The 26,209-nt window shown below is 49.0% G+C and overlaps 1 protein-coding gene across 1 annotated transcript in view; it reads left to right on the forward strand.

Moving 5' to 3' along the window:
• Positions 1-26,209, forward strand: part of myom2b (myomesin 2b) — a 141,864-nt gene that overhangs the window by 50,813 nt on the left and 64,842 nt on the right. Inside the window, exons 12-16 of the mRNA XM_038800416.1 lie at positions 2,074-2,273; positions 8,916-8,969; positions 11,756-11,883; positions 19,540-19,723; positions 25,354-25,528. Of these exons, the coding sequence (XP_038656344.1) occupies positions 2,074-2,273; positions 8,916-8,969; positions 11,756-11,883; positions 19,540-19,723; positions 25,354-25,528 (741 nt within the window). The remainder of the gene's footprint in view (positions 1-2,073; positions 2,274-8,915; positions 8,970-11,755; positions 11,884-19,539; positions 19,724-25,353; positions 25,529-26,209) is intronic.

The following is a 26,209-nucleotide window of genomic DNA, read 5'->3' on the forward strand; positions in this document are numbered from 1 at the left end:
GAAGACAATACTGAATAGAGTCAGCTCTCAACTTTTTGTTTTCCTCTACGTATTGAAGGCACAACCAATAACAAATATATACATGTGTGCCACAGCAGGAACTGGGGATAAGTCCATCTATTAAATCTAACCATATTCAAGCAGTTTGGTAATCTCCCCATGCAGTTCATATTGTGTTAATCTCCATTTCTGCAGTAGGTAAAGTTGCTTGTGGATTTGTACAAGCAGTGAATAATAACCAACATTTAACATATCTGTGGTATTCATGGTTCCCTGTTCTCTAAAGGACATATCTATACCCTGGTTGTTTGCTTCTGTTGTTTTGCAATGAAGGCTGTGATTGTTTTTTAACCTCATCAAAAATCTCAAGCAAGTTAGTTAAACACACTTTGCCCTTCAACAAATCCATGCTGGTTTTCCTTAAATAAGTCAGCAAAGATTTGTTAAGGGTAAATAATGTCTAACTAACTCGCTTGAGTTTTTTGATGAGGTCACAGTGGGAGGTGATGAGGGTAATGCTGTTGACGTACATGGAAGGCACATGATTAGGTGCCGCACAACAGACGTGTGAACAAAGTTAGAATAAAAGGGACAATACTGGAGGAAGATTTATAGCGGAGTTCCTCAGGGATTGATGTTAGGACACCTGTTGTTCCTGATCTATATATTTTTAAATTTAGAGTAGCCAATTACTTTTTTCCAATTAAGGGACAATTTAGCATGGCTAATCCACCAACCCTGCAGAACTGGGGAGAATGTGCAAAATCCACTGAGTGACCTGGGGCTGGGATTGAACCTGGGTCCTCGGGGCTGTGAGGCAGCAGTGCTAACCACTTGTGCCACTCTGCCATCCGTTCCTGATGTATATTAATGACCTCAACCTCGATAGACAGGGAACAATTTGCAGATGAGGCGAATCTTGGAGGTATTGTAAAATATGAAGATGATAGTGTAGGTATTGGTGGAATGGCTGGGCAAATGGAAGATGGAACATAATGCAGAGACGTGTTATGTTATTCATTTTCCTATGAAGAATGTGAGACATTGGGGTGAATTCTCTGCCGGCGGGATTCTCTGTTCCTCCAGCAGCGCACGCCTGACCATGGATTTCCCAGCAGCTTGGGGTGCCTACAATTGGAAATCCTATTGGCCAGCGGGGGGAATTATGTATCCTGCAGCCAGTGATGGCATGCCATCAAGATACATGCAGCTGGGGAGGCGGAGAATTCACCCAAATACAAAATATAGCATACAATTCAATGATTGTTTTGATATGTGCCCTCAGTTTCCTCAAGTCTCTGAAGGTTCTCCCTGGGTCCTATAACTATTCCGATGAGTGTAGTCTGCTCTGAAACCACTAATAGTGCCAAAATTTGCAATGCTTTTAGGAGGCAAATAATCCAAATCAAGAGTGATTCTTCCATCCAAATATCCCTTTATAGAATTTGAACTCTGCTCCTTCCAATTCAATGTGTCCCAGATTGAGAACATGAACAGCCCCTGTTCCTTAGTGCTGAGCATTGTTTTTTTTCTGTGTTCAGTACCACCACACACTGTCCGAGTTGAATGTATGCTACAGCAGGAGGGGGAGAATGGGAGTACGGGATGGTCATTGAGGTATTGTTGACAAATTAGTACAATTTTCTGGTCACCAGCCAATGGAATTCAACAGTTCTGCAGTTTTCATGCACATAACTAGTTTTTAATACTAATATGGTGGAAGAAAATATGGGCTCATTTTGTATTTAGGAACAACAGCAAACAGGTTGGCCGGCATTCTCTGGCCATTGGATTCTTTTTCCCGCTGGCAGCGCACCCCCGGCCACAGCTTTCTCAACGGCGTGGGGTGGCTTTAATGAGAAATCCCATTGGCAAATGGCAGGAGTAGAGAATTCCGCTGCCTGCGAATAGCATGCCTCCGAGAAACCCACGGCTGGGGGACCGGAGAATCCAGCCGGTTATGTCAGCTGAACAATGAAATGTTTCTTTGGCATTCCGGATTTGCCTCGGGGGTTTTGTGTCGATGTCTGTGCTTCTCACAGAATTATATAAGCGATACCATTCTTTTTGAAGGTGTGAAGCGGGAACTGACAATTGGATCCAGTGCAATGATGCCCCAGTTAAAATTTGCAAATATCCCGTGACTGGCCTGTTTGAAGGACGTTCCTATATTTTCCGTGTGCGAGCAGTAAACAAAAGTGGCATCAGCAGACCTTCCAGAGCCACAGATGCAGTGACAGCCCTTGATCCTGCTGATTTGGCCAGGCTGCAAAGTGAGTATCTTACATCCACAGACACTTTCAGGTAATTGCATGCTTAATCTATTCTCATGAAGGAATATTTTATATTTTTGTCGCTAAAAGAAGAGCCAGAATTTTAGGTTTCAGATATTGCAACAGCAGCATGTATGGGTGGGGCAACAGCAGCATGTATGGGTGGGGCAACAGCAGCATGTATGGGTGGGGCAACAGCAGCATGTATGGGTGGGGCAACAGCAGCATGTATGGGTGGGGCAACAGAGAATGCCGGGCACGTCTCGGTTTGCGATCTAACCGGCCTGATCCCGTTGGCATTGTTAGTCGTGAGAGCAGTTCTCAAATCTCAAGTGGCTTCGCATGGGTACATGTGCCATATCTCGGACGATGATTATTGCATCGCATTTCAACCAAACTTTGAAGTCTAAACTCTTTGCCTGACTCTAGAAGTGTCAGCAGCATAGAAGCAGCAGCCAACAATCAAACACTCAAGAGCTGGCTTCAGTAGTGGGGATATCCTTGTATCCAAAGGGTGAGTGTCTGAATTAAGGGAGGACACCTGAACACGAACATACTAATGTTCCCATCACGCATCTGGGGTCTATTGGCTCCTGAGTGTGCAAAGCAGGGTCCTCTTGTACAACCAGCCCAGTGAATGGCACTTTGAGAGAAGGCGGGACACGTAAGGCGGGGGAGGCCTGGGGGATATGAGGGTTCGGGAGCGGAAGCCCTAACTGATTATCGGCCTCTCTCTCCTTCTCCAATTCCTTACAGCGACCAAGGTTGATAGTGTTGTTGACCCCATAGTGGCAACCCTCAGGGTGCCAGTGGTAGCCCAGGCGATCAGACACCGGAGAAGATGGAAGCAGCACCAATGCAGGCTGGAGGCAGCACCCGATGTGCAGGGCCCGCCGCACACACTGCAGATCCGGCCACCCATCAGGCCGAGGAGGAACCCAGAGGGGAATCCCAGTGATAGCCCAAGGTATTGAGGCGTCATTGATCATTCAAGGATGGCGGGCAGCATGTGTCTCAGGAGGTTCCATCTCAACAAGGAGACAATGCAGCACCTGTGCTATGTCCTTGCGGACTTGGCACCTCGTGGAGGACGAGGGCACCCGCTCCCGGTGGCCATGAAGGTTACCGCAGCCGTACCTTTTGTGCAACAGGGCCATTCCAGGGCTCGCAAGGGGACTTGTGTGGAATTTCCCAAGCCACAGCCCACAAGTGCATACGGGAGATGGTCTCGTCGGTCCAGCCATCGGGAAGCATCCAGGAAGACGTGCCCGATATGACACTTGGAACTTTCCTCGTTACATTGTGGCAAATATCTCTCCCCATTTCAGTTTCATTTGTGTGAGGAAAACCCAACCAATTATTTAAATTAAGTTATGATCGTACACATAGAACAGCACAGCACAATACAGGCCCTTCAGCCCACTATGTTGTGCCGACCATTTATCCTAATCTAAGATCAACCTAACCCACACCCCTTCAATTTACTGCTGTCCATGTGCCTGTCAAAGAGTCGCTTAAATGTCCCTAATGACTCTGACTCCACCACCTCTGCTGTGGATTCCACACACCCACCACTCTCTGTGTAAAGAACCTACCTCTGACATCTTCCCCACACCTTCCTCCAAACACCTTAAAATGATGTCCCCTCGTGACAGCCATTTCCACCCTGGGGAAAAGTCTCTGGCTATCCACTCTATCCATGTCTCTCATCACCTTGTACACCTCTATCAAGTCACCTCTCTGCCTTCTTCGCTCCAGTGAGAAAAATGTAAAATAACGTCATTCGAGTCATTCCAAGCTATGTTTGTGTTAAAGTGTAGAAAATGGGGGTACTTCAATGAATCCTAGTTCAAAAATAATACATTTGCAACACTTTATTTGTTAGCCGTAAGATTTCAGGTTGTCATGGTGATGGTTGCTGCAGGGAGAAGTATGACCCACTGTCAGAATGTATGAATGCAAAGGAAAGCAGTAAAACATGTTGCTAGGGCCTCTTGCACTGACATCTGGAACGAGACTGAACCCCCCTAAACCTCCTCCCCCACCAAATATCCAAACTTTCAAAGCAATTTTCACTGTTTCTTGGCAACTCACTTCTTGTGATTTGTAGCAATAAACAAGGAATGTCACAGACTAATAGAAAGAGCCCATTATCTTTTGGGAAATTGAGCTGTCTTAATCGTTTCTTAAAATGTATACTGTGCTTGGTAGTCAGGTCTGCAACAAGCAGCACCACAGGGCAATCTTTATTGACCACTGACTGTACATAGTTAGAATATTGTTTCGGTGTTCCCATTGTACAGGGGCTGGAACTGTTCATCAAACTGCACGGAGTGGTTATGCATCAAATAATGGGTGTAGCCTAATTGTGAAATTGTGACAATTGTCAAAATTCATAATTTCATTTGTAATGAAGTGGTTCTTAATCGGCCACCTGAGGGCCTCAATTAGTGGTGGGCCAGGAACGTCGACCGTGAGCCTTTCTACCCAGAACTTAATTTGGGTAGAGGCAGGAAGACAGCAGTGTTGGGGTGCGCCAACATCCCACCACAGTATATGTGCTTCTTGCCCCCAAGTTTACCACCAGCAAAAGCACAAGATTCCACACAATGGTGCTGCAATGGCATCTGCTGTATCCCGATAGAAAGAGGAGGTGTCTGCATTAAAGGGACCTGACGTGTTTCTCTTTGAAGTGAACTGAAGATTTTCTATGCTTCCACACTTTGGGCAGGATTATCTGGTCCTGCCCACAGCTAGGATTGTTCGCTCCTGCCGAACATGAATAGACTTTGCCTGGCCCACCACATCCACTATGGTGGGACCCACCACGATGGGCCTGGAAAATATCAGCTCATTTGTAAGACCAGAAGAGTGGGGGAGGGGAGTAGCTAGGTCCATGAACAGAGCTGTTAACAGATTCTTACCTTGTCCCTTTTATGGACTTCCATCCCTATTCTACTGCTGGCGGAGAATTGGATAGTTTTCTTTTGGTCCAGCTTCCTCTGACATTCTAATATGGTGGGGCAGTCAAGCAGCTGAGTACCCTACTTGAGGGAAAGTGGAGGGGGAGGAAAGAGAATTTCTTATGGGTGGGAATTGGACATCAGGCCTTCTTCCCTGCTCTAACTCCTTTATTTTTAGGAAGTGTAGGACGGAAGTACAACTGCATGGGCTGGATTCTCCGTTGCCCGACAGCGATATCACAATCGGCGGTCAGGCAGAGAATCGACTCTGATGCCCAAATCGTTTGACGCCGGTCATCCGCGCACCGCCCCCTCGGAAATGGCGAATCGCATCGCGCGGCATTGCCGCGTCATCAGCCGGCCCTCCCGCGATGCTCCGCCTCAGATGGGCCGAGTTTCTGACGGTGTGGGACACGTGTGGTCTGTGTCCAGCGCTGCCGCAATAGACTGGGATCTGTGCTGCTGGCCGGGGGCCTTCAGAGTGTGCTGGAGGTACTTACTGCTGGAGGGTGACCAGAGGGTGGGCTGTGGGGTCGTGGATGGCGGGTCTGGTCTGTGAACGGCCAGCGCCATGTTGTACGGCGCGACTGCTGCACGTCATGAGCTGTGCGTATGTACGGCCAGGGACCCGGCCATGCTCCGGCCGTTTTTGGTGTGGGAGCCTAGTGTTTCAACCGGTGCCGCTGCTAGCCCCTCACCGGACGGAATCGGTGAAGGATTCACGCAGAATGTTTGGTCGCAAAAGACCACACATGCTCCGCTCGCATCAACATTGTTGCTGAAATGGAGAATCCAGCCCCATGTGTCCCTATTAGAATGCCATGATATGTGGGGAACCCGCACAGCTTCATCATATTAAAAAAGTTAAAAATTTGTGATAGTATGGCCCCTTTAAGGGTGTGTGTGACTCAACTGACCATGTGACCTGCCTGGGGCCAATCACACGAGAGCTCACGAATCCCAGCAAATGGGGAGTTTGCGCGGAGCCCTGGGAGCATGACCCCGGGCAGTGTGGATGAGGGAGTGGAAGAGTAAAGATTGTACATGTTGTACATTGTTCTGAGCCTGTTATCTAACTCAGTAAGAAGTCTTACAACACCAGGTTAAAGTCCAACAGGTTTGTTTCAAACACTAGCTTTCGGAGCACAGCTCCTTCCTCAGGTGAATGGAGAGGTATGTTCCAGAAACATTTATATAGACAAAGTCAGAGATCCTAGACAATGCTTGGAATGCGAGCATTTGCGGGTAATCAAATCATTACAGATCCAGAGATAGGGGTTAAAGAGGTGTGAATTGTCTCAAACCAGGACAGTTGGTAGAATTTTGCAAGTCCAGGCCAGATGATGGGGGGTGAATGTAATGCGACATGAATCCAAGATCCCGGTTGAGGCCGCACTCATGCGTGCGGAACTTAGCTATAAGTATTTGCTCGGCAATTCTGCGTTGTCGCGTGTCCTGTTCCCCGACTGGAAGGGAACATTCCTGCCTGGTGATTGTCGCACGATGCCCGTTCATTCGTTGTCGCAGTGTCTGCATGGTCTCGCCAATGTACCACGCTTCGGGACATCCTTTCCTGGAAAGTTCCCTACCAGTCGGGGAACACTTCAGCAGTCAAGGGTATTCAGCCTCTGATCTCCGGGTAAGCATTCTCCATGTGGATTATGCAGGCATGTTTTTGGTGCTGGTAGATGCCCACTCGCAGTGGCTATCTGTCCAGGAGATGGAGACCACTACCTCAGTGGCCACTACCTCAGATAGTTACCCTGCACTGGGTGTTTGCCATTCATGAGCTTCCTGAGGCAATTGTTTTGGACAATGGCACCCCTTCAGCAGCGATGATTTCCAGCATTTTGTTAGATCAAATGGCATACAATACATAAGAATAACCCCACTATCACCCAACGTCGAATGGCCTGGCTGAGCAGGCCTTTCAAACTTTCAAGAATGCTATTGAAAGCAGTCAGATAAAGCACTTTGCCAGAGGTTGGCTAATATTTTGTTGGTTATACAACTCAACCCCTCATTCAACTACGGGGTCACACCAGCTGAGCTGCTCAGGGGCCATCGTTTGAGAACCCGATTGGATCTTGTATTTCCAAATTTGGCAGGGAGGGTGGAGGCAGGTCAGGCCTACCAGAAGGGCCAGCAGTCAGAGCAGAGAGAGGACAGATCATTCTTGGTGGGAGACCTGGTTTTGGTCCATAATATCACAGCAGGTTTGTCTTGGGTAGAAGGACGGATTGTGGCTTATGTTGTCGATGTTAACATGAAGACTGCAAAGGAGCATATCGACCACCAGAAGTCAAGGGGCGGCGACCTCCAATGTGGAGTTGATGAGTCTAGCAAGCACCATGAATACTCCTGTGACTCGGTCCAGCCAAGGGGAGCCAGGTGCTCCCGTTTCTAGTCAACCAGCTGCGTCTGTCGATTCCGGTGAGGCTAGTTCACCCATTGTTGAAGTGGTCCTGACTGACATAGCATCGGTTGTGGATCTCGATTGCCCAAATGAGTGCTGAGCCTGTGGCTGGACAACAGAGGTCTGGGAGGGCCAGGACCAATTGACTTCTTGATGAACTCTCTGAACAATTGTAACTTTTGTATATAGTTTTGGGGCTAGTATATTAAGGGATGTGGTAGCTTGGCCCATTTAAACCGGTGAGCTTGACTGACCACGTGACTAGCTTCATGCCAATTGCGCGGGAGCGCGTGAACCTTGGCCAATGGGGAGTTTGCGCGGGGCCCTGGGAGCAGGACCATAGACAGTTTGGACCAGGGAGCCGGAGATTAAAGACGTGTATATAGTTTTCTGTGCCTGTTATCTATCTGTCTTTGCCTTTCATCAGTGAACCCCTTTTGTTTACTGCTGGAATTATAGATTCATAGCATTTACAATGCAGAAGGAGGCCATTCGGCCTATCGTGTCTACACCGGCCCCTGAAAGAGCTCCCTATCTAAGCCCACACCTCCACCCTATGCCCATAACCCAGTAACCCCACCTAACATTTGGACACTAAGGGCAAATTAGCGTAACTAATCCACCTAACCTGCATGTCTTTGGACTGTGGGAGGAAACCGGAGCACCCGGAGGAAACCCATGCAGACACGGGGAGAAAGGGCAGATTCCGCACAGACAGTGCCCCAATCCGGGAATTGAACCCGGGTCCCTGGTGCTGTGAAGCAACAGTGCTAACCACTGTGCTACGGTGCTCTCCTAGCCTCCAGTGTATGTCTCGAGCTACCACATGTAGCTTTTAACAAACAGTTTAACTTACTGCTTGAATTATTGCATTTCATTTTTATTTTGAATGTTCTTATGACTCTGGTTTAAATTTAGTGGTTCTGAAATGAGCCTCAATTACCTTTTCACTCGTGTCCTCCTATCCCTTGTCCCAATTGAAATGAAAAAAATGAAAATCGCTTATTGTCACGAGTAGGCTTCAATGAAGTTACTGTGAAAAGCCCCTACTCACCACATTCCGGTGCCTGTCCGGGGAGGCTGGTATGGGAATCGAGCCGTGCTGCTGGCCTGCTTGGTCTGCTTTAAAAGCCAGCGATTTAGCTCAGTGAGCTAAACCAGCCCTTGGAATGGTTGTGTCTATCCTTCTGCCACCCGTTACTATGATTTCTGAGATGTTTTGTTCTATCTGCATAACTTATTTTATGTTATTTCTTTCTTCAGCTTTTTATTTTGATGAAAGCAGACACATCGTTGTAAGCCAAGATGACGTGGAAGGTAGATTCAATTCAATACATTATTTATCCTCATCAATAAAACCTGGAAGTTATAGAAAATATCATTGTGTTATTGTTAGATAAACGTGTGTATATCTAAGTAATGGGGGTTAATCGTTTCACTCTAAATGGATCATTGTCTCACTGAAAGGGGTGTGGAAGGGAACTTAATGGGAGCACATTGGAGTAGATTTTTCATATCATCATTTTCACTTCCATTGAAGTGAACAGAAATAAAACTTTGGGAGATGCAAAATTAGCTGTTTACTCACTACCATTCGCGCAAAATCAAAATCTACCACAACATTTGTTTATTCATTTATTTATTATATGATAATCTCCAGGCTAATTATATCTAGCATCATAGGAAGTCAGTCTCACAGTTCGTTACACAATACATTGGCACTTTAATACAGATCCCAGGTTTATTCCACTTCTTCAATGTATCACCAGTAAGATTAACCCAAGGTTAAAGGTAAATAGAAGTAAGCCTTGTAGTGCAGTGGGTAGCATCCCTACCTCTGAGACAGAAGTTCAAGGTCCACGTCCCACTCCAGAACATGATGGCCATGGAAGGTGCATTCGTAACATGGCCAAGCACCTGCAAACCCTTCCAATACGTCTATGGCAGGTAGAGTGGGAGAGACTCCTGGTCAGCCATCCATGATGTTGAGTGGTGCTCCTCAAGCTGTAGTCACTGGCTTCAGGCTAATAACCTCTTCCGGGGAAAACTAGCAGTGGAAAACAGATACAAGCATATGCTTTGTCTGTTTCATGTGTCTCTAGGCTTCGAAAGTCCACTATGTGTAAATGGATGTTGGGTTTAAGTTCCAATTAGCTTGCAAAATATCAGATTGATATGACTTTATTAATGTTGTGTCCAATTGAGTAGGCAGTTAAGAAGAGTCTACCAAATCAGCAAATAAGTAGTTGGTCCGATTCACATGCTTGGGATATTCTGCTTAATGTGGATGTTGTCAAAGTGACAGATCACTGTTTTCCTGCTTTATAGTCACTTCCTTACTGATATATTGCCACATTTGTGATTTTACAAATAATTTAAGTTCTCAAATTTTAGTTTGTGACCGCTAGATCTTAGATTTTAATTCTGTTGGGCATCCTTATGATCATTGAGTAATTGAACAGGCACAACTAAAGGGGGTGTAATCTTATTAGATCCTGTTCCATTGTCTAAGGTTATCATTGTTTTAGACAGTCAACTCCCTTTCATTATAAATGTCTTCCTGTGTAGCTTGTATAATAAGATATTTAAAATGCAGAACATTTGCTTCCTGTATGATTTGCTCCAGATGTTTAATCCTGAGTTAAGACCTTCAGAAGAGTTACGTGCATTCTTAGGCTAATTTCTTTACCCATATCACTGCACTGTATCTGACCATAATTTTACCATCAAGCTTGGTTTTGTAAAAAGCTATGAAGTAAGTCTATCTGCTTGATTATTTAATTGCATTACTGGCAAAAACAGCATTTGTTATCCACTCCTAATTGCTTTGCTAGGGTATTTCAGAAAGCAATTAAGAGTCAACCACATTGCTCTTGGTCTGGAGTCACACAAAGGCCAGACTAGGTAAAGATGGCAGATTTCCTTCCCGAAACGGGCACTAGTGAACCAGATAGGTTTTTACATGGTATACAAGACTATGGAACAGGTGCTGAAAACTATTTGAAGAGATAGGTGCTTGATGGCTGGTGCAAACACGATGGGCCAAAGGGCCTCTTCTGTGTCTAAACCTCTATGGCTAACAATTGATGATATTTTCATGGCCACTAATATTGAGACTAACGATCAATTCCAGATTTACTCATTGAATTTCAGCTGCCGTAGTGAGATTTGAACCCATAACCCCAGAACATTAGCCTCTGGATTACTCATCCAGTGACAATGCCAAGTGAAGTGGTGATGACTGTGAGAATTCTTCAATCTGATTGGCTGTTTGTGCAGCTAGATGACGCCATTGTTGTTGAACACCTGAAGGTCCCCTCGTCTTGACCCTAGATTCAAATGAATATCAGGAAAGGTGAAATTCATTCCACGGGAATCGCTGTGGACAGCTTTCTTAGAGATCAGTGGCAAGCACATAGTTTTGCCACTGTCTGTAAAATCTGGGCCTTTATTTTTGTGATCCTGAGTAATTTTTATGCTGACTCATAGTTAATGTTTGGCATACTCCTTTACCTGTAAAAAAGCTGACATGTTAAAAACATCAATTGTTAATTCCCTTATCGCAGAAAGAAAACGATCAAGTTGAGTTTGTGTGTTTAATTATTAATTCCCAACCTGGGCACCTTCTCTTGCCCATCTCTGTGGAAGGCAGTGATGTCTGCTGCAATGTGGTTCCATGGGTGTCCCCCATTGTCTGGTGCCATACTCCTCATACCTAGTTGATAAGCTTGAACATCTGCTACTAAGCTGTTAAGGATATCACAATAAAAACCTGATTCTGCCCTCAACTGCACTTCACAGGCATGCACATGTTGCACTCGTCATTGAATCGCGATCAAGAATTTTGCACGTGGTGGACAGGATATTTTCCTTTGTAATTCTGCTGTTCAAATCTACTGCCAGAGCAGTAGGGATCAGCCCAGTAACAACAACCACAAATTGAGCCAGTGACTTGCATGATGTGTATGCTTTAGAGCTACAGCAGTGCTTCTTTTCAGACATGCTATGACCTTCATCCATGTAATGTTTTATTTAAGCGATTTAGTATAGAGATCAAAACTCTCAGAGCAGTAATCTGTTTGCCTCTTATCTCTATTCCATAGGGGATATAAAACCCCCAGGGATACCCACAAATGTCCATGCAGCTGAGACCAGCAAGAATTACGTTGTACTCAGCTGGGATCCACCTGAGCCACGTGGCAGAGATCCATTGAAGTATTACATTGAAAAGGTATAACGTATTTATTTGTCCCACAGTCAAAGTTTCTGTAACAATATATTTTTTGAACCATTTTTTCATAATATTGCTTCTGTTTTACCAAATATCACAGTAGACCAAAATAACATCCAAATTGTTAATGTATAATGCGAGTGTAGAAAGTTTGGTCAAAGTGAGTTTTGCAAGTGATCTTGACAGTTAGTTGAGGAAGGTTGGAAGAAGGCTCAAGAGCCTTCTCACCAGCATACACTGATTGGGTCGAATGGCCTGTCGCTGTGATGTATATTCTATGGAATTCTATAGCAGATTGAGGAAAGGGGCTGCAGTCATTACAAAGAGGCAGCAACACACACAGGCTACCATTCAAAATAGTTACACTCAGGCAAAAATTGAACCATGTTGTGTCCACCTTCAGGCACAGAATAGGAGCACAAATTCCAGTTATCCAGCACAATGGCAAATTATTGGGGATGCTGGATTAAAGAATTAAAGAAGAAAATGCTGGAAATAATGTGGCAGCATCGATGGACAGAGAAACAGATGAAAGGCCACTAATGTTAAACTTTAATTCTGTTCTTTCTCCAAAGATGCAGCCAACCCAAATAGCTAGTGTTCTTTTCCCATGCCCCAAGGCTGCCTGAAGTATGTTCAGTGACATTGGCCGATATTCAGAAATTCCCAGCCACTTAAAATAGGCAATTATCTGGGATGGAATCAGATTGTCCAAAACTTTGTTGTCATGGTTCCACCCATTGGGAACTCGGCATGGCGGCTGTGGACACGGTCAGCGGCCGCCCTGGTGGGGGGGCAGGAGATCATTCACGGGGGGGCCTCCAGGTTGGGCAGGCTACCGATTGGGGGCCACCAATCCGTGGGCCTGTGCGATCTGGGGGAGGGGGGGGGGGGGTCTATGTTTCCGGTGCCGGTCCGCAGCATGGGTCGGCCATGTTGCGCAGGGCAGCCAACACAGGCAGCCGCCATGCGCATGCGCGGACCCCTGACCAGAAGTGCAGGGTCCTGTATCGGCTGCCGGAGCTGCGAGGGGCACTCCGGGGTCCTGCTAGCCCCGTGCAAATTGGAGAATCGCCCTGGACTTTCTCATGGTAAGTGCAGAGTGATTCACGTGCGTTTTTTCGTGGGCCTGGGGACATAGCCCCATTATTGGAGAATCCCACTCAACATATTAAAAAAATAAGATCATGGCTGATCTGATTGTGGCCTAGCTCCACGTGCCAGTTTGTTTCTCATAACCCTTGACTCCTTTGTAGATCAAAAATATCTTTAACTCATCCTTGGATATGTTCAATGACTCAACCATTACTCTCAGGGGTGGAAAATCCCAGAAATTCAAGACCCTCTGAGGGAAGAAATAATCCCTCATCTTCTTAAATGAGACCACTTATTTTTAAACTGTGTGCCTCTGGATGAATTCCCTAGTTGGGGAATCTAGAACTATCAGCATCTAACCTGTCGAGCCCCTGTTAGAATTATTTAAAAAAAATATATTTTTATTGGCATTTCTCATATTTACAAACAATTGTGTGTATATATACATTCCATTATTCTTGCCCGCTGCTGCTGATCACCAGCTGATTCTTCGGCGTGCGAATAGGGAAGCGAAAGCTAGGGCGTCGGCCCTCTTCCCCACGTGTAGCTCTGGCTGCTCTGATACCCCGAAGATTGCCACTATCGGGCATGGCTTCACCCTCACCCCCACAACCTTGGACATTACCTCGGAGAAGGCTGTCCAGAACCCAGTAAGTTTGGGACAAGCCCAGAACATGTGGGTATGGTTGGCCGGGCCCCTCTGGCACCGTTCACATTTGTCCTCCACCTCTGGTCAGGTGCTCTGTGCACCACTTTGAGCTGCATTAGGCTTAGCCTTCGCAGGAGGAGGTGGAGTTAGGCCTGCTCAGTGCTTCGCTCCAGAGTCCCCACCCTACCTCTGTCCCCAGGTCGTCCTCCCATTTTTATCTGGTCTCGTCCAGAGGTGTTCGGGCTCTGTCCAGTAGCTGTCTGTATATTTACCCACATAGCTCCTCCTTCTCGCTGCTGGTGCCCATCAGGTCCTCTAGTGGTGTGTTTTCTGGGGCCCCGGGGTACCCTACTGTCTCTTTGCGGAGGAAGTGTTTTATTTGGAGGTGTCTCATTTCTTGCCCTTTTGCTAGTTTCCACTTCCTCGTCAGTTCGTCCAGTGTTACCAGTCTGCGCCCTACGTAGAAGACCCTGACCGTCAGTGTGTCCCCGACCCACCTCAATATTTTAAAGGTGGTATTTAGCATGGCTGGGGAGAATCTGTGATTGCCGCAGATGGGGGCCATGGGGGACATTTTAGTTATCCTGAAGTGTTGTCTCAGCTGGGTCCACGTTTTCAGCGTGACCTCTACCACTGGGCTCGTTGTGAATCTTGTTGAGGAGGATGGGAGTGCTGCTGTGGCCAAGGCCCGGAGGGTCGTTCCTTTACAGGATGCCTCCTCCATTTGTACCCAATCTGCACCCTTTCTGCCGATGTTGCCCAGTGGTAGTATTGTAGGTAAGGCCAAGCCCACTTTGAATTTCCTTCTTTGCAGTGTCGGTTTGGGAATTCTCGGGTTCTTCCCCCCCCCCCCCCCCCCCCCCCCCCCCCCCCACACACACACACACACACACACACACACACAAACAAACATGATTAGACTGTCTACATTTTGGGAAAAGGCCTTGGGGATGAAGGTCGGTTTGGATCTAAACAAGAAGAGGAACCTTGGCAGTACGTTCATCTTGATCGTCTGCACTCTCCCCGGCAGGGACAGTGGGAGTGAGCCCTACCTTTGAAGGTCTCATCTTACTTCCTATACCAGGCTGGTCAGGTTCCATTTGTGGATCTGTGTCCAGTCTCTGACTATTTGGATCCCCAGGTAACGGAATCTGTTCTGGGCTGTTTTAAATGGGAGTCACTCCAGCTCTGCCCCTCCCCCTTTTGGGTTCACTGGGAATGCCTTGCTTTTGCCCAGGTTAAGTTTATAGCCCGAGAAGGTTCCAAACTCTTTCAGTATTTGCAGTATTGCCTTCAATCCCTCCTGTGGCTTCGAGACATAGAGGAGCAGGCCATCTGCATAGAGTGAGACTCTGTGCTCTCTGTCTCCTCTCCGGATTCCCTTCCAGCTTTTCACGTCCCGCAGGGCTATCGCCAGGGGTTCGATTGCTAGTGCGAACAAGAGTGGGGACAGGGGGCAGCCCTATCTTGTTCCTCTCTGTAGCTGGAAGTATTCGGAGCTGATAGTGTTAGTTCAGACACTCGCTTTGGGAGCTTTGTGCAGGAGCCTCACCCAGGCGGTGAACCCCGCTCCTAGCCCAAACCCCTCCAGTACCTCAAGGAGGTAGTTCCATTCGACCCTGTCGAAGGCCTTTTCTGCGTCCAGGGAGATGGTCACCTCTGGTGTTCTCTTCCAGGGGGAGGTCATTATTACATTCAGCAGGCGCCTGATGTTCGCTGTGAACTGCCTACCCTTGACAAAGCCTGCGTGGTCCTCTGCGCCCACCTCTGGTACACAGTCCTCCAGCCTTTTGGCCAGGACCTTTGCGAGTATTTTCCCATCCACGTTCAGCAGTGAAATGGGTCCGTATGATCCACATTCCTTCAGGTCTTTATCTTTTTTAGGTATCAGTGAAATTGTGGCCTGCGCTAGCATGGGGGCTAGGGTGCCCCTTGCCAGTTAGTCCGCAAACATGTCCCTTAGGTGTGGGGCCTGGACTGGTGCAAGGTTTTTGTAGAAGACCAGCGGGAACCCGTCGGGTCCCAGTGCCTTCCCCGCCTGCATGGAGCTGATGCTCTCCATGATTTCGCCCAGGTCTATTGGTGCTTCCAGCTCCCCCCGTCTGTCTTCCCCCACAACTGGTAGTTCCTGTCGTCTAGGAACTGTTTCATCCCCGCATCCCCGTTCGGGGACTCGGAGGCGTACAGTCCCCTGTAGAAGGTCTCAAATGCCCGATTGACCTCCTTTGGTTCTGTTATCAGTTTGCCTCTGTTATCCTTTACCTGCATTATTTCTCTCGTGGCTGCCTCCTTTCTCAGCTGGTGAGCTAATAGGTGGCCAGCCTAGTCGCCGTGTTCACAGAAGGTCCCCGTGTATGGCTGAGTTGGTACACTGCTTTCCTAGTGGATAGCACATTACAGTCCATTTGCAGCTTTTTCCTCTCTGCCATCATCTCTACTGTCAGGGCCTCGGAGTTATTTCTGTCGACTTCCAGAATGGAGTCCACCAGTTGTGGCCTGGCCACCCTCTCTTCCCCAGCTCTGCTTGCCTTGATCTTTCCTCTAATCACGGCCTTTAGTGCCTTCCAGAATGTGGATGGTGAGACCTCTCCGTTTTGGTTGTTACTAACGTAGTCGCCTATGGCCCGCGATATCTTTTGGCAGAAGTCCTTGTCGGCCAGGAGGTTCGTGTTCAGCCTCCATGTGGGGCACTGGGCCCAGCCTGTCTCCAACCTCACATCCATATAGTGTGGAACGTGGTCGGAGATGACGATCGCGGAGTATTCCGTTCCCGTGATCCCTGAAAGCACCGATTTCCCCACTGCAAAGAAGTCGGTACGATACCTTGTGTATACCTTGTAAAATGTATGAGAATTCCTTTTCTCCTGGGTGCAGGAACCTCCATGGGTCCACCGCCCCCATCTGTTCCATTAAAACTCCTAGTTCCCTAGCCATGCCAGATGTTTTCCCCGTTCTGGAGTTTGATTGGTCAGTCAGTGGGTCCTGCACGCAGTTAAAGTCGTCCCCCCATAATCAGTCGGTGTGTGTCAAGTTTGGGGATTTTCGCCATGGTCTTTTTTATGAATTCTGTGTCGGCCTAGTTGGGAGCGTACACATTTACCAGTACGACCGGTGCCCCTTCCAGAACACCCCTCACCCCTGGGTCCGTAACTGTCTTGGTTTCCGTAAACCTCGTCTTCTTGCTAATTAATATGGCTACCCTCCTAGCCCTCGTCCCGTAGCATGAGTGGTATGTCTGTCCCACCCAGCCCTTCTTTACCAGCAGTCAGTTCTTCTCCCTCAAGTGCATCTCTTGTAGGTAGATTCTGTCTATTTTTCGGGGAGAAAAGACTCTGGATCTTTTCACTGGGCCGTTGAGTCCGCTTACAATCCAGGTAACAATCCTGGTGAGGGGTTTCTGACCCCCCCCCCCCCCCCCCCCCCCCCCCCCCCCGGCCCGGTCCTGCGGGATCACCCATACTTACCTGGTGGACGCGTCCCTGCACTTTGGGGTTTCCCTTTGTTAGGGGGCTGCCCAAAATGGCCATGGTCACCGCTCTCACCATGAGGTCAGGCCCCAGCGCTCTGGGGTTTCTCTTTGTCCAGGGGGCACCCAACATAGCCGCCAGCTATGTATAAGCCACATGGATGCACCCCTGAACTCCGGGGTCTCCTTTCACCCCCGAAGCCTTCCCCTGTGGCTATTTGCGGCGCCACCACGGTTCCTCACCCTGCTCCATGCCCTCCGAGGCCTGTGTTTGTGCTGCTTCTCTACCTCACCTCTTTTGTTCTGTGCTCTCCCCGACTTCTCTCCCTCCCCAGCCCCTGTTTCCCCCCCCCCCCCCCGGTGTTCTTCCCCTCCTTTCTGCCCCATTCCCCCTCCTCCTTGTGCCAGGCGCTCCCTCTCCCCTGAGAGGCACGGCGTGGCCCTCCTTCCTTCCTGCCCTCCCATTTTGGCCCTCTTCACTAGCACGGTGGCCCCCCTCTCCCAGTACTTGCCCAGCTCTGGCTCTTTTTTACTTTCCTCTTACTAGTCCTTGTCTTGCCTGTCCACTTTTCTCACCCTCACTTCCCTTGCTCCACTGATTTTGCCCTGTTGAACTCAGCCCTTCTTTTGGCCAGGTACGCCCTAATGTCCTGATACATCCTTTATTGTCTTCCCTTCCCATGCGCTCGATCTCGTCTGCCGGGCCCACTTTAGGATTTTCTCCTGGTCTTGGAACCGGTGCAGCTTCGCGATAATCACTGGGCTGCTCTCCGGCTTTGGGCTTGGGTCAAAGGGATCTGTGCGCCCTTTTCAATTTCTGGGGGGTCTAGGAATCCCTCCCTTCCCACTAGCTTGCCCAGCATTTGGGCGATGTAGCATATTGGGTCTTTGCCCTTTATCCCCTCTGGCAGACCCACTATTCTAACGTTCTGCCGTCCGGACCTATTTTCCTGGCCCTCCACTTTCCCTCTTAAGCTCCCCGGGACGTTACCTACCTTTTCCCCTCGGCTTCCAGGGCTATCACCCTATCGCTGTGGTCCAAGGCGGCCCTCTCCAGCTCCAGAATCATTTTCTCCTGCGCCTCCACCAGGCTTTCGATGGTCCGCTGCATTTTGCCCGTTGTCTCTGCCAGCACCTCCTTCATCATTGTGTGGTGCTCTGTCCTAATTGCCTCCTTTATGATGTTTAGCTCCCTTTTTAGCACGCTTCTCCATTTTCCCCCTGTGCAGGGGGTGGGGGATGATGGTTGCAGCATCCTGCTCCCGCTCCTCTGTTGGTCCTCCAGCCTTTTCCCTTCCTGGCTCGCCATCTTGTCTCGTGGGGCCGCCTGCCTGTGCGCCCGCCGCTCCTGCGCTTTTCCCTCACTGCTGCTGCTCCTTGCATCTCGCCGTCCCTTCGCTTTGGTATTTTTTCCTCCAGCCATCTCTCTCGCTCTCTCTCTCTCTCCCCACGCTGCTCTCCCTTCCCCTGCTCCTCTACTCTCACCGGTTCTGGTCTGCCTCAGGTTTCAGGTTTTGTCCGGTTTTATTTGCTTTGGTTCCCTTTCCTTCCCCTTCTCTTTCCCCTTCCTTCTCACCAGGTCAGGAGGGTCGAGAGAGGAGATTCCAGACGGGACTGGAGTCACCTTTTTGTGCGGCCCGCTCACCTCGTGGCTGTCACCGGAAGGTGGGGGAGGGGTGCTCTCTCTCTCTCTCTCTCTCTCTCTCTCTCTCCTTGTCGATTGCTCCACTCCCGAGCGCCCAGGTTTCCCACTTTAAAGTGTTTTGGGGTCCGGATTGGTATCTCTTCCCCACTTTCTTGTTGCGGGGGCCCCAAACGGACATGTTGGTTGGGCGCACGTTCTCTGCAAGAAACGGGACAAAACTGTGTTCCCCGCCAGGAGCTCCTCCACACACAATTGCTGCCTTCCCCCGCTGGAAGCCCTCCTTTAGAATTATATGTTTCAATGAGATCACCTCTCGTTCTTCCAAACACCAATGTATATAGGCCCAAACTGCTCAACATTTCCTGCAAATCAATCCCTTCCACCCAGGAACCAGCCCAGTGAATCTTCTTTCAATTGATTTGTGGTAGTATGACTAGGGGTATTACGGTACCTGGGAGTGTGAGCTGCCATTGGTACAGAGGACTCACTGCCCATTGGCCCAGGTATGTCATGTGCCTCTCAGCCGATTGGCTGAGAGGAAGGTAGCTCTGCCTACGAGGCAGGGTATAAGAACCCGTGTTCCCCGGCAGTCAGCCATTCTTCTGTAAGTCTGCTGCCGGGTCTTCTTGCGTATTAAAGCCTATCGTTCGGACTTCATCTACGTTTCGTGTCCATTCATTGTGCATCATGATTCCAAAGCAAAATTGGCGGAAACAGCGTGAAAAACTCTTTGACAGTAATGTATCACTCCCAGTGATTAACCAGAGAGTTTCTGTAATAAAATTCTGCTTTCTCTTTCAGACCATGGCTGGCAGCACATCTTGGCAAAGGGTCAACCAAGAGATTGCAGCAAGATCCCCACGCTTTGCTATATTTGATCTGGTGGAAGGAAAATCCTATGAGTTCCGTGTTTATGCTGTTAACAAGTTTGGTTTGAGCCAACCATCAGAGTCCACCGGACCGGTTGTAGTTAACGAACGCATTGGTAATTTTTTGTTCAGTGTTTTACAAATGTCATTGTAGACTTCGGGTGGGATTGTCCAGCTCTTCCCAACCCCTCCAGTGGGACCTTCCGGTCGACCCGAAGGCAGCCCCTCCACGACAGGTTTCCAGGTGGCCGTGCCATGCAAAACAGTGTCGACATTGGGACTGAAAGGTCCCGTCAGTGGCCAATGGCGAGTCGCCTCTGCCGGGTGAAAACACGCTGAGGGAGGGTCCAGAAAATCTCGCTCTTAGTGATATGAAGCAGTATGCTTTTTAACTGAGAGAGACTGCAGAACTTGGTGGTACAAAGACATTTGTGTGTCCTGGTACATGCATCACAAAAAGTTGCTATGCAGCGAGTGATTAGGAAGGCAAATGGAATGATTGTGTTTATTACAACAGGAATAGAATATAAAAGTAGGGGATTTTACTGCAGTAGTACAGGGCCTTGGTGAGATCACATCTGAAGTACTGTGCACAGTTTTGCTTGCCTTTTTTGAAAAAAAGATAGACGCAGTTCATAGAAGGGTCAATCGACTCATTCCTGGGATTCGGAGCTTATTTTATGAAGAAAGATTGAACAGGTTGTCTCTATATCCATTGGGGATTAGAAGAATGAGGGGTAATCTTATTGAAACATGTAAAATCCTGAGGAGATTTGAAATGGTAGATAAGGGGCATATGTTTCCACTTGTGAGAAAACAAGAAGCAGGTGACACAGTTTAACAATAATAGGTCTACTGATCAAGATGTTGAGGCAACTTTATTTCACCCAGTTAGCAGAATAGCAGAATGTTCAATAGAAGGTAATTTACCAACAGCCTTTCCCTCAGCAACATCTTATCAATTCTGACCATGGATAACCTCAATTCTGCATTAGGATAACCTCATCTAAGAGCCACAATAATAATAACAGATGGTGACAGTGGAAAAAATTATAGAAAAATCACCACGTGCCCAGCACCTGGAAAAGTAGGAAGAAAATTGCGGACAAGGACAGCATGGAAGAAACATCAACAGAACTCAAAGAAAGGCTCGAGAAAAGCCATGGAGAAAACCTGCACTGGAAGGTTTTCAACCATGTGGAATGAAGACATTATTGCCAACGGACTTGAAATAAACTTTAAATTAGATGCTGAAGCAGGAGTCTCAGTTATTTCAGACAGAGGACAATGGCTAAAGCAAGACTTTCTCCAATCAGCGACCATACAGTTCCGCGGTCCAGGAGGCAGTTAACTAAAGGGCAAGTTGGCTGCTAGATTTGGGTCGAAAGGAAGAGAAATTGGAGAAACTTTATATTCGATCCCAAACTAGGAGTGTGCATTGTTGAGCTGGAAAACCTGTACAGATCTACATCTCTTCTATAAACAGACAAAATATGAGCTTTGAAGTAGACCAATCACCAAGTTTTGGATAAAACTCATCTGAGATCTTGGGCGGAATTCTCCCCTACCCGGTGGGGCGGGGGATCCCGGCCTAGCGGAGTGGCGCCAACCACTCCGCGTCGGGCCTCCCCAAAGGTGCGGAATTCTCCGCACCATTAGGGGCCAAGCCCTCACATTGATGGGCTAGGCCCGTGCCGGAGCGGTTGGCACCACACCGACTGGCGCCAAAACCGGCAACAACGGCCTTTGACGCCCGCAGCCTGGCGTTGCGGCTGGCCGAAAGACCTTCGCCGGTTCGCGCATGCGCTGGTGCATCAGCTGCCGCTGACGTCACCACCGGTGCATGCGCGCTGGGGGATTCTCTTCCGCCTCCGACATGGTGGAGGCCGTGGCGGTGGCGGAAGAAAAAGAGTGCCCCCACGGCACTGGCCCGTCCGCCAATCGGTAGGCCCTGATCGCGGGTCCGATCGCCCCGTGCCCCCCCCCCCCCAGGACCCAGGGGGCCCGCTTCCGCTGCCGATCCCACCGGCACAGAGGTGGTTCAAACCGCGGCGGCGGGAGAGGCCTCTCAGCGGTGGGACTTCGGCCCATCCCGGCCGGAGAATAACGGCAGCAGAGAAACCTCCCGCCGACCCCCGCCATTCTCCGAGGCGGGCGGCTGACCTTTTGCAGGTGGGAGAATTCTGGACACGGCGGGGGCGGGATTTTCAGCGGCCCCGGGCGATTTTCCGACCCTGCTGGGGGTCGGAGAATTTTGCCCCTTATCTAGTAGTGATTGGAAATGAAACAGTGTAAATAAACAGAAGCACACTTGTATCTACAAGAAGGCCCATCAATAGAATAGGTCAACTTCCCAGACAATCAGGAAGGCAGCCTGCACAGAAAGCAGGTAATCTGTGACGGTTCACATCCTCCTAAGTTTGAGAGAGAACATGGGAGAGCTTGTTTCCTACACAACCTCCAGGAGAAGTAAGAACAAGTTTGGGGCGATTGGTAATGCTTAATGCTTATCTCTGTGAATCAAGGATGCAGGCAAAGATTTCAGAAGATCTAGGATAATGTAAATAACAGGCTCAGAGATTTAGGGGAGCTTTACCTCCAGCAGTCTTCGTCGATAGATATCAAGTACAACCTCATCAAAGACCCACATGATGAGAAGAATTAGGCTATTGAGTTGGATGATTAGCCTTGATTGTGATGAATGGCGGAGAAGGCTCGAAGGGCCAAAAGGCTTCCCCCTGCTCCTATCTTCTTTGTATCTATGTATCTATAACAGAGAGGCTAGTCTTGCAATCCTGCTTTATTCACACCTATTGCACTTCCCAGGATGAATCATGCACAGTGATTAGAAATGAGAAAACTAGCTGATATATTTATCTTCGCTCAGTCAGGAGCACAGGCCCTAATTATAATGCCCAAACCCTCATGCTAGCTAAGATCAGACTAGGGATTGAATTCAATACTCCACTGGCCTGTTGGGTCATAACATCCGGGTTCCCCAGTGTTGTATTTGGGGGGTACGCCAGTGATGTGCTGGGGAATTCCCCAAGGAAGTTCCCACGTAAGGGTTTACCCAGCAATTGCCCAGAAGCGCTAACTTCCCCTGCACAATTGCGTTGGGTTGGGAATCATCCGACAGACGGGATTTAAATAGCTTACTTCGGATGATCCTGCCAGTTTTATGCTGCTGGTTATTCAGAAAGAGAGGAAAGAAAATCTGTTCTGACTCCTGAGTAAATATATAAACACCCAGACCAAGCCATGCATGGGATACCTGCAGACACTACCTCCCATACCTTCTCCACCACGACTGCTCCTGCTTCCTGCTCCGAACGAACACCTCCTCACTGCCTAATGTCCCCTGGGCCGAGCCTACCCTTTCTCCTGGACAGACCCGACCTGAACGCCTTCACCCCCATCCCCTCCGATCCATTCAGACCCAAACCCCTCCCCACTTCTGGCAGCACCTTACATCCCCCTCCGTCCTGGTCTAGCCCAGCTCGACACCCCTCCTGGTGACGTGGCCCAAACGCACTCCTCCTGGGATGGTCCGACCTGATGACCTCAACACCTTCTGACCTGATTACCCCCCCCCCCCGGGTCTGACCTGATTCCCCCCCCCCCCCCCAACCCCGGTCTGAACTGATCCTCCCCCCCCCCCCCCCCGGTCTGACCTGATTTCCGCCCCCCCCCCCTCCCCGGGTCTGACCCGATCTTCTTTCCCCCCCCCCCCCGGTCTGACCTGATTAGCCGCCTCCCCGGGTCTGACCTGATCTTCTCTCCCTCCTGTTTGACCTGATCACACCCCCCCCCCCCACCTTCTGACCTGATTTCCCCCCCCCCCCCCCCCCGGTCTGACCTGATTTCCCCCCCCCCCCCTCCCTGTCTGACCTGAATCCCCCCCCCCCCCCCCGGTCTGACCTGATTAGCCGCCTCCCCGGGTCTGACCTGATCTTCTCTCCCTCCTGTTTGACCTGATCACCCCCCCCCCCCCCCACCACCTTCTGACCTGATTACCCCTCGCCCCTGGTCTGACCTGATTTCTCCCCCCCCCCCCCCCCCCCCCGGGTCTGACCTGATTTCCCCCCCCCCCCCCCCCTGTCTGACCTGAAGTACCCCCCCCCCGGTCTGACCTGATCAGCCGCCTCCCCGGGTCTGACCTTATCTTCTCTCCCTCCCGTTTGACCTGATCACCCCCCCCCCTCCCGACCTGATCACCCCCCCCCCTCCCGACCTGATCATCTCTTTCTCCCCACCCCGTCTGACCTGACCTCCCCCCTCCCCCCCGCGTCTGACCTGATTCACCCCTCCCCCCGTCTGACTTGATTTCCTCCCCGTCTGACCGGATTCCTCCCCCCGCCCCAGTCTGACCCAAGCCTCCCCTGGTGGCGCCCCTCCCCTCTCGGTCTGACCTCGCCATCCCTGGTCCGAATAAAACCCCCCTCAGTCACCCCACCGTATTGTCTTACCTTTGAAACGCACCTTCTCCCTTTGAATTGTCTCCTTAAACATCTCCTTTATGGCAGCTATTGACATAAGAAGGGTGCGTTCCTTTCCTCTCTCCTTGCCGGTGCAGCTGGGAACATGCATCGCTGCTCCTGTCTCACCCACCCTGAGTGAGGAAGGTTGGATGTTACAGGGACTTTGGAATTTCATCGAGGGGAAGTCTGTCGAGAGTGGTAATCCTCCCGGGATTGGCACTCTGAGGAAGTTACACATCCCACATTGTCCTAGAGCAATAATAATGGTGGGATTTCTCATTGAAATACTGCAACATTGTAAATTTTGGAATATTGATCTGGTTATGGTGAAGAAGTGGCATTATATCTCCAAGTCAAGATGATGCATTTTGGTGTCCTCATTAATCAACTTGTCCTAGATAGTAGGGGTTTGAAATGAAGATGGTGCCCTCTCAAATTTGCTGCAGTGAATTCTATAATAAGAAATCTTACAACACCAGTTTAAAGTCCAACAGGTTTGTTTCAAATCACTAGCTTTCAGAGCACAGTTCCTTCCTCAGGTGAAGGAAGGATTGCACCTGAGGAAGGAGCAGTGCTCCAAAAGCTAGTGATTCGAAACAAACCTGTTGGACTTTAACCTGGTGTTGTAAGACTTCTTACTGTGCTCACCCCAGTCCAACGCCGGCATCTCCACATCGGGAATTCTATAGATTGTGCACACTGTTGCCAGCACATCAGTGGTTCAGGGGTTGGGGTTTGAGTCTGGTGTCATGGACAATGATCAAGAGATCTACGCTGTCTTGGATATTACTGAGTAGTTACAACACTCCAACTGACGGGAGCACATTCTATCACATTCCTGACCTGGATCTTGTAGATGGAGGAGAAGCTTTAAGGACCTCAGACGGTGAGCCACTCATCACAAGAGTATCCAACTTCCTACCTGCTTTTAGCAACCTTGATGTTGATATGACAGGTCTAATTAAGCTATTAATGGTTGATGACTTGTTTCTGGTTATGCCATTGGAGGGAAATAGTTGGGCTTTCTCTTGTGCAAGATGGTCATTATCTGTCTTTAAATGGTGTAAATATTTCCTGGCATTTGCAGGCCAAATGTGGATGCTGTGTGATTCCTGCTGTAGACTGGAGTGGAATGCTTTGTTATCAGTGAACTTATGAATGGTGCTAAACATTGCTGTAAAATATTCCTTCTAGGCCATCCTGCAACTCTTTAAATTTACCATTACATTGTACTGTAACTGAAACATTATTGTGATCTTTTTCAGAGATTCCATCTCCGCCTTCTGATGTTCGAGCTGCAAGAAACACAAAGCATTCAGTTGTTGTACATTGGATGGCTTCAAAAACTGCCAGTGAATTGATTGGCTACTATGTCGATTCTTGCTTGTTGGGAACCAATGACTGGCAGCCGTGCAATCATAGGCCTGTAAAATACACGAGGTCATTCTCACAATTCCTCTCTTCAATTTGTAAGAATTAAAGAGAACAATTTGTTTCAAGGTAGAAGTCGACTGCATTTTACGAAAATCAACATTCCTTATTGTATGTTGCCGTACATGACATGTGCTCTTAAAATGTATTATATCATTCAGCTGAATGGCTGAGTGGGTTATGTCAGATCTCTGCTGACTCTGGCACCTCTGTCCTTTATGAATCCATTCTCGCAGAAGAAGAATTGGGGTTACAGAACCTTAGTCTCCCGCATTCTCAAACCTAACAAAACATCGGAAGCCAACAGTAAGATCAGTGAGACTTATCATAGAGCATACAGTGCAGAAGGAGGCCATTCGGCCCATCGAGTCTGCACTGACCAATTTAAGCCCTCACTTCCATCCTATCCCCCTAACCCAATAACCCCTCCTCACCTTTTTGTATACGAAGGGCATTTTAGCATGGCCAAACCACCTAACCTGCACGTCTTTGGACTGTTAGAGGAAACTGGAGTGCCCGGAGGAAACCCACGCAGACACTGGGAGAACGTGCAGACTCCACACAGACAGTGACCCAGCCGGGAATCGAACCTGGGACCCTGGCACTCTGAAGCCACGGTGCTAACCACTCTGCTGCCATGCTGCTTATCGATTTGCAACAGGTTGTACGTAGGCCACACCAGGGGATGAA

The sequence above is a fragment of the Scyliorhinus canicula genome, chromosome 6 (assembly GCF_902713615.1).
Source record: "Scyliorhinus canicula chromosome 6, sScyCan1.1, whole genome shotgun sequence".
NCBI lineage: Eukaryota > Metazoa > Chordata > Chondrichthyes > Carcharhiniformes > Scyliorhinidae > Scyliorhinus > Scyliorhinus canicula.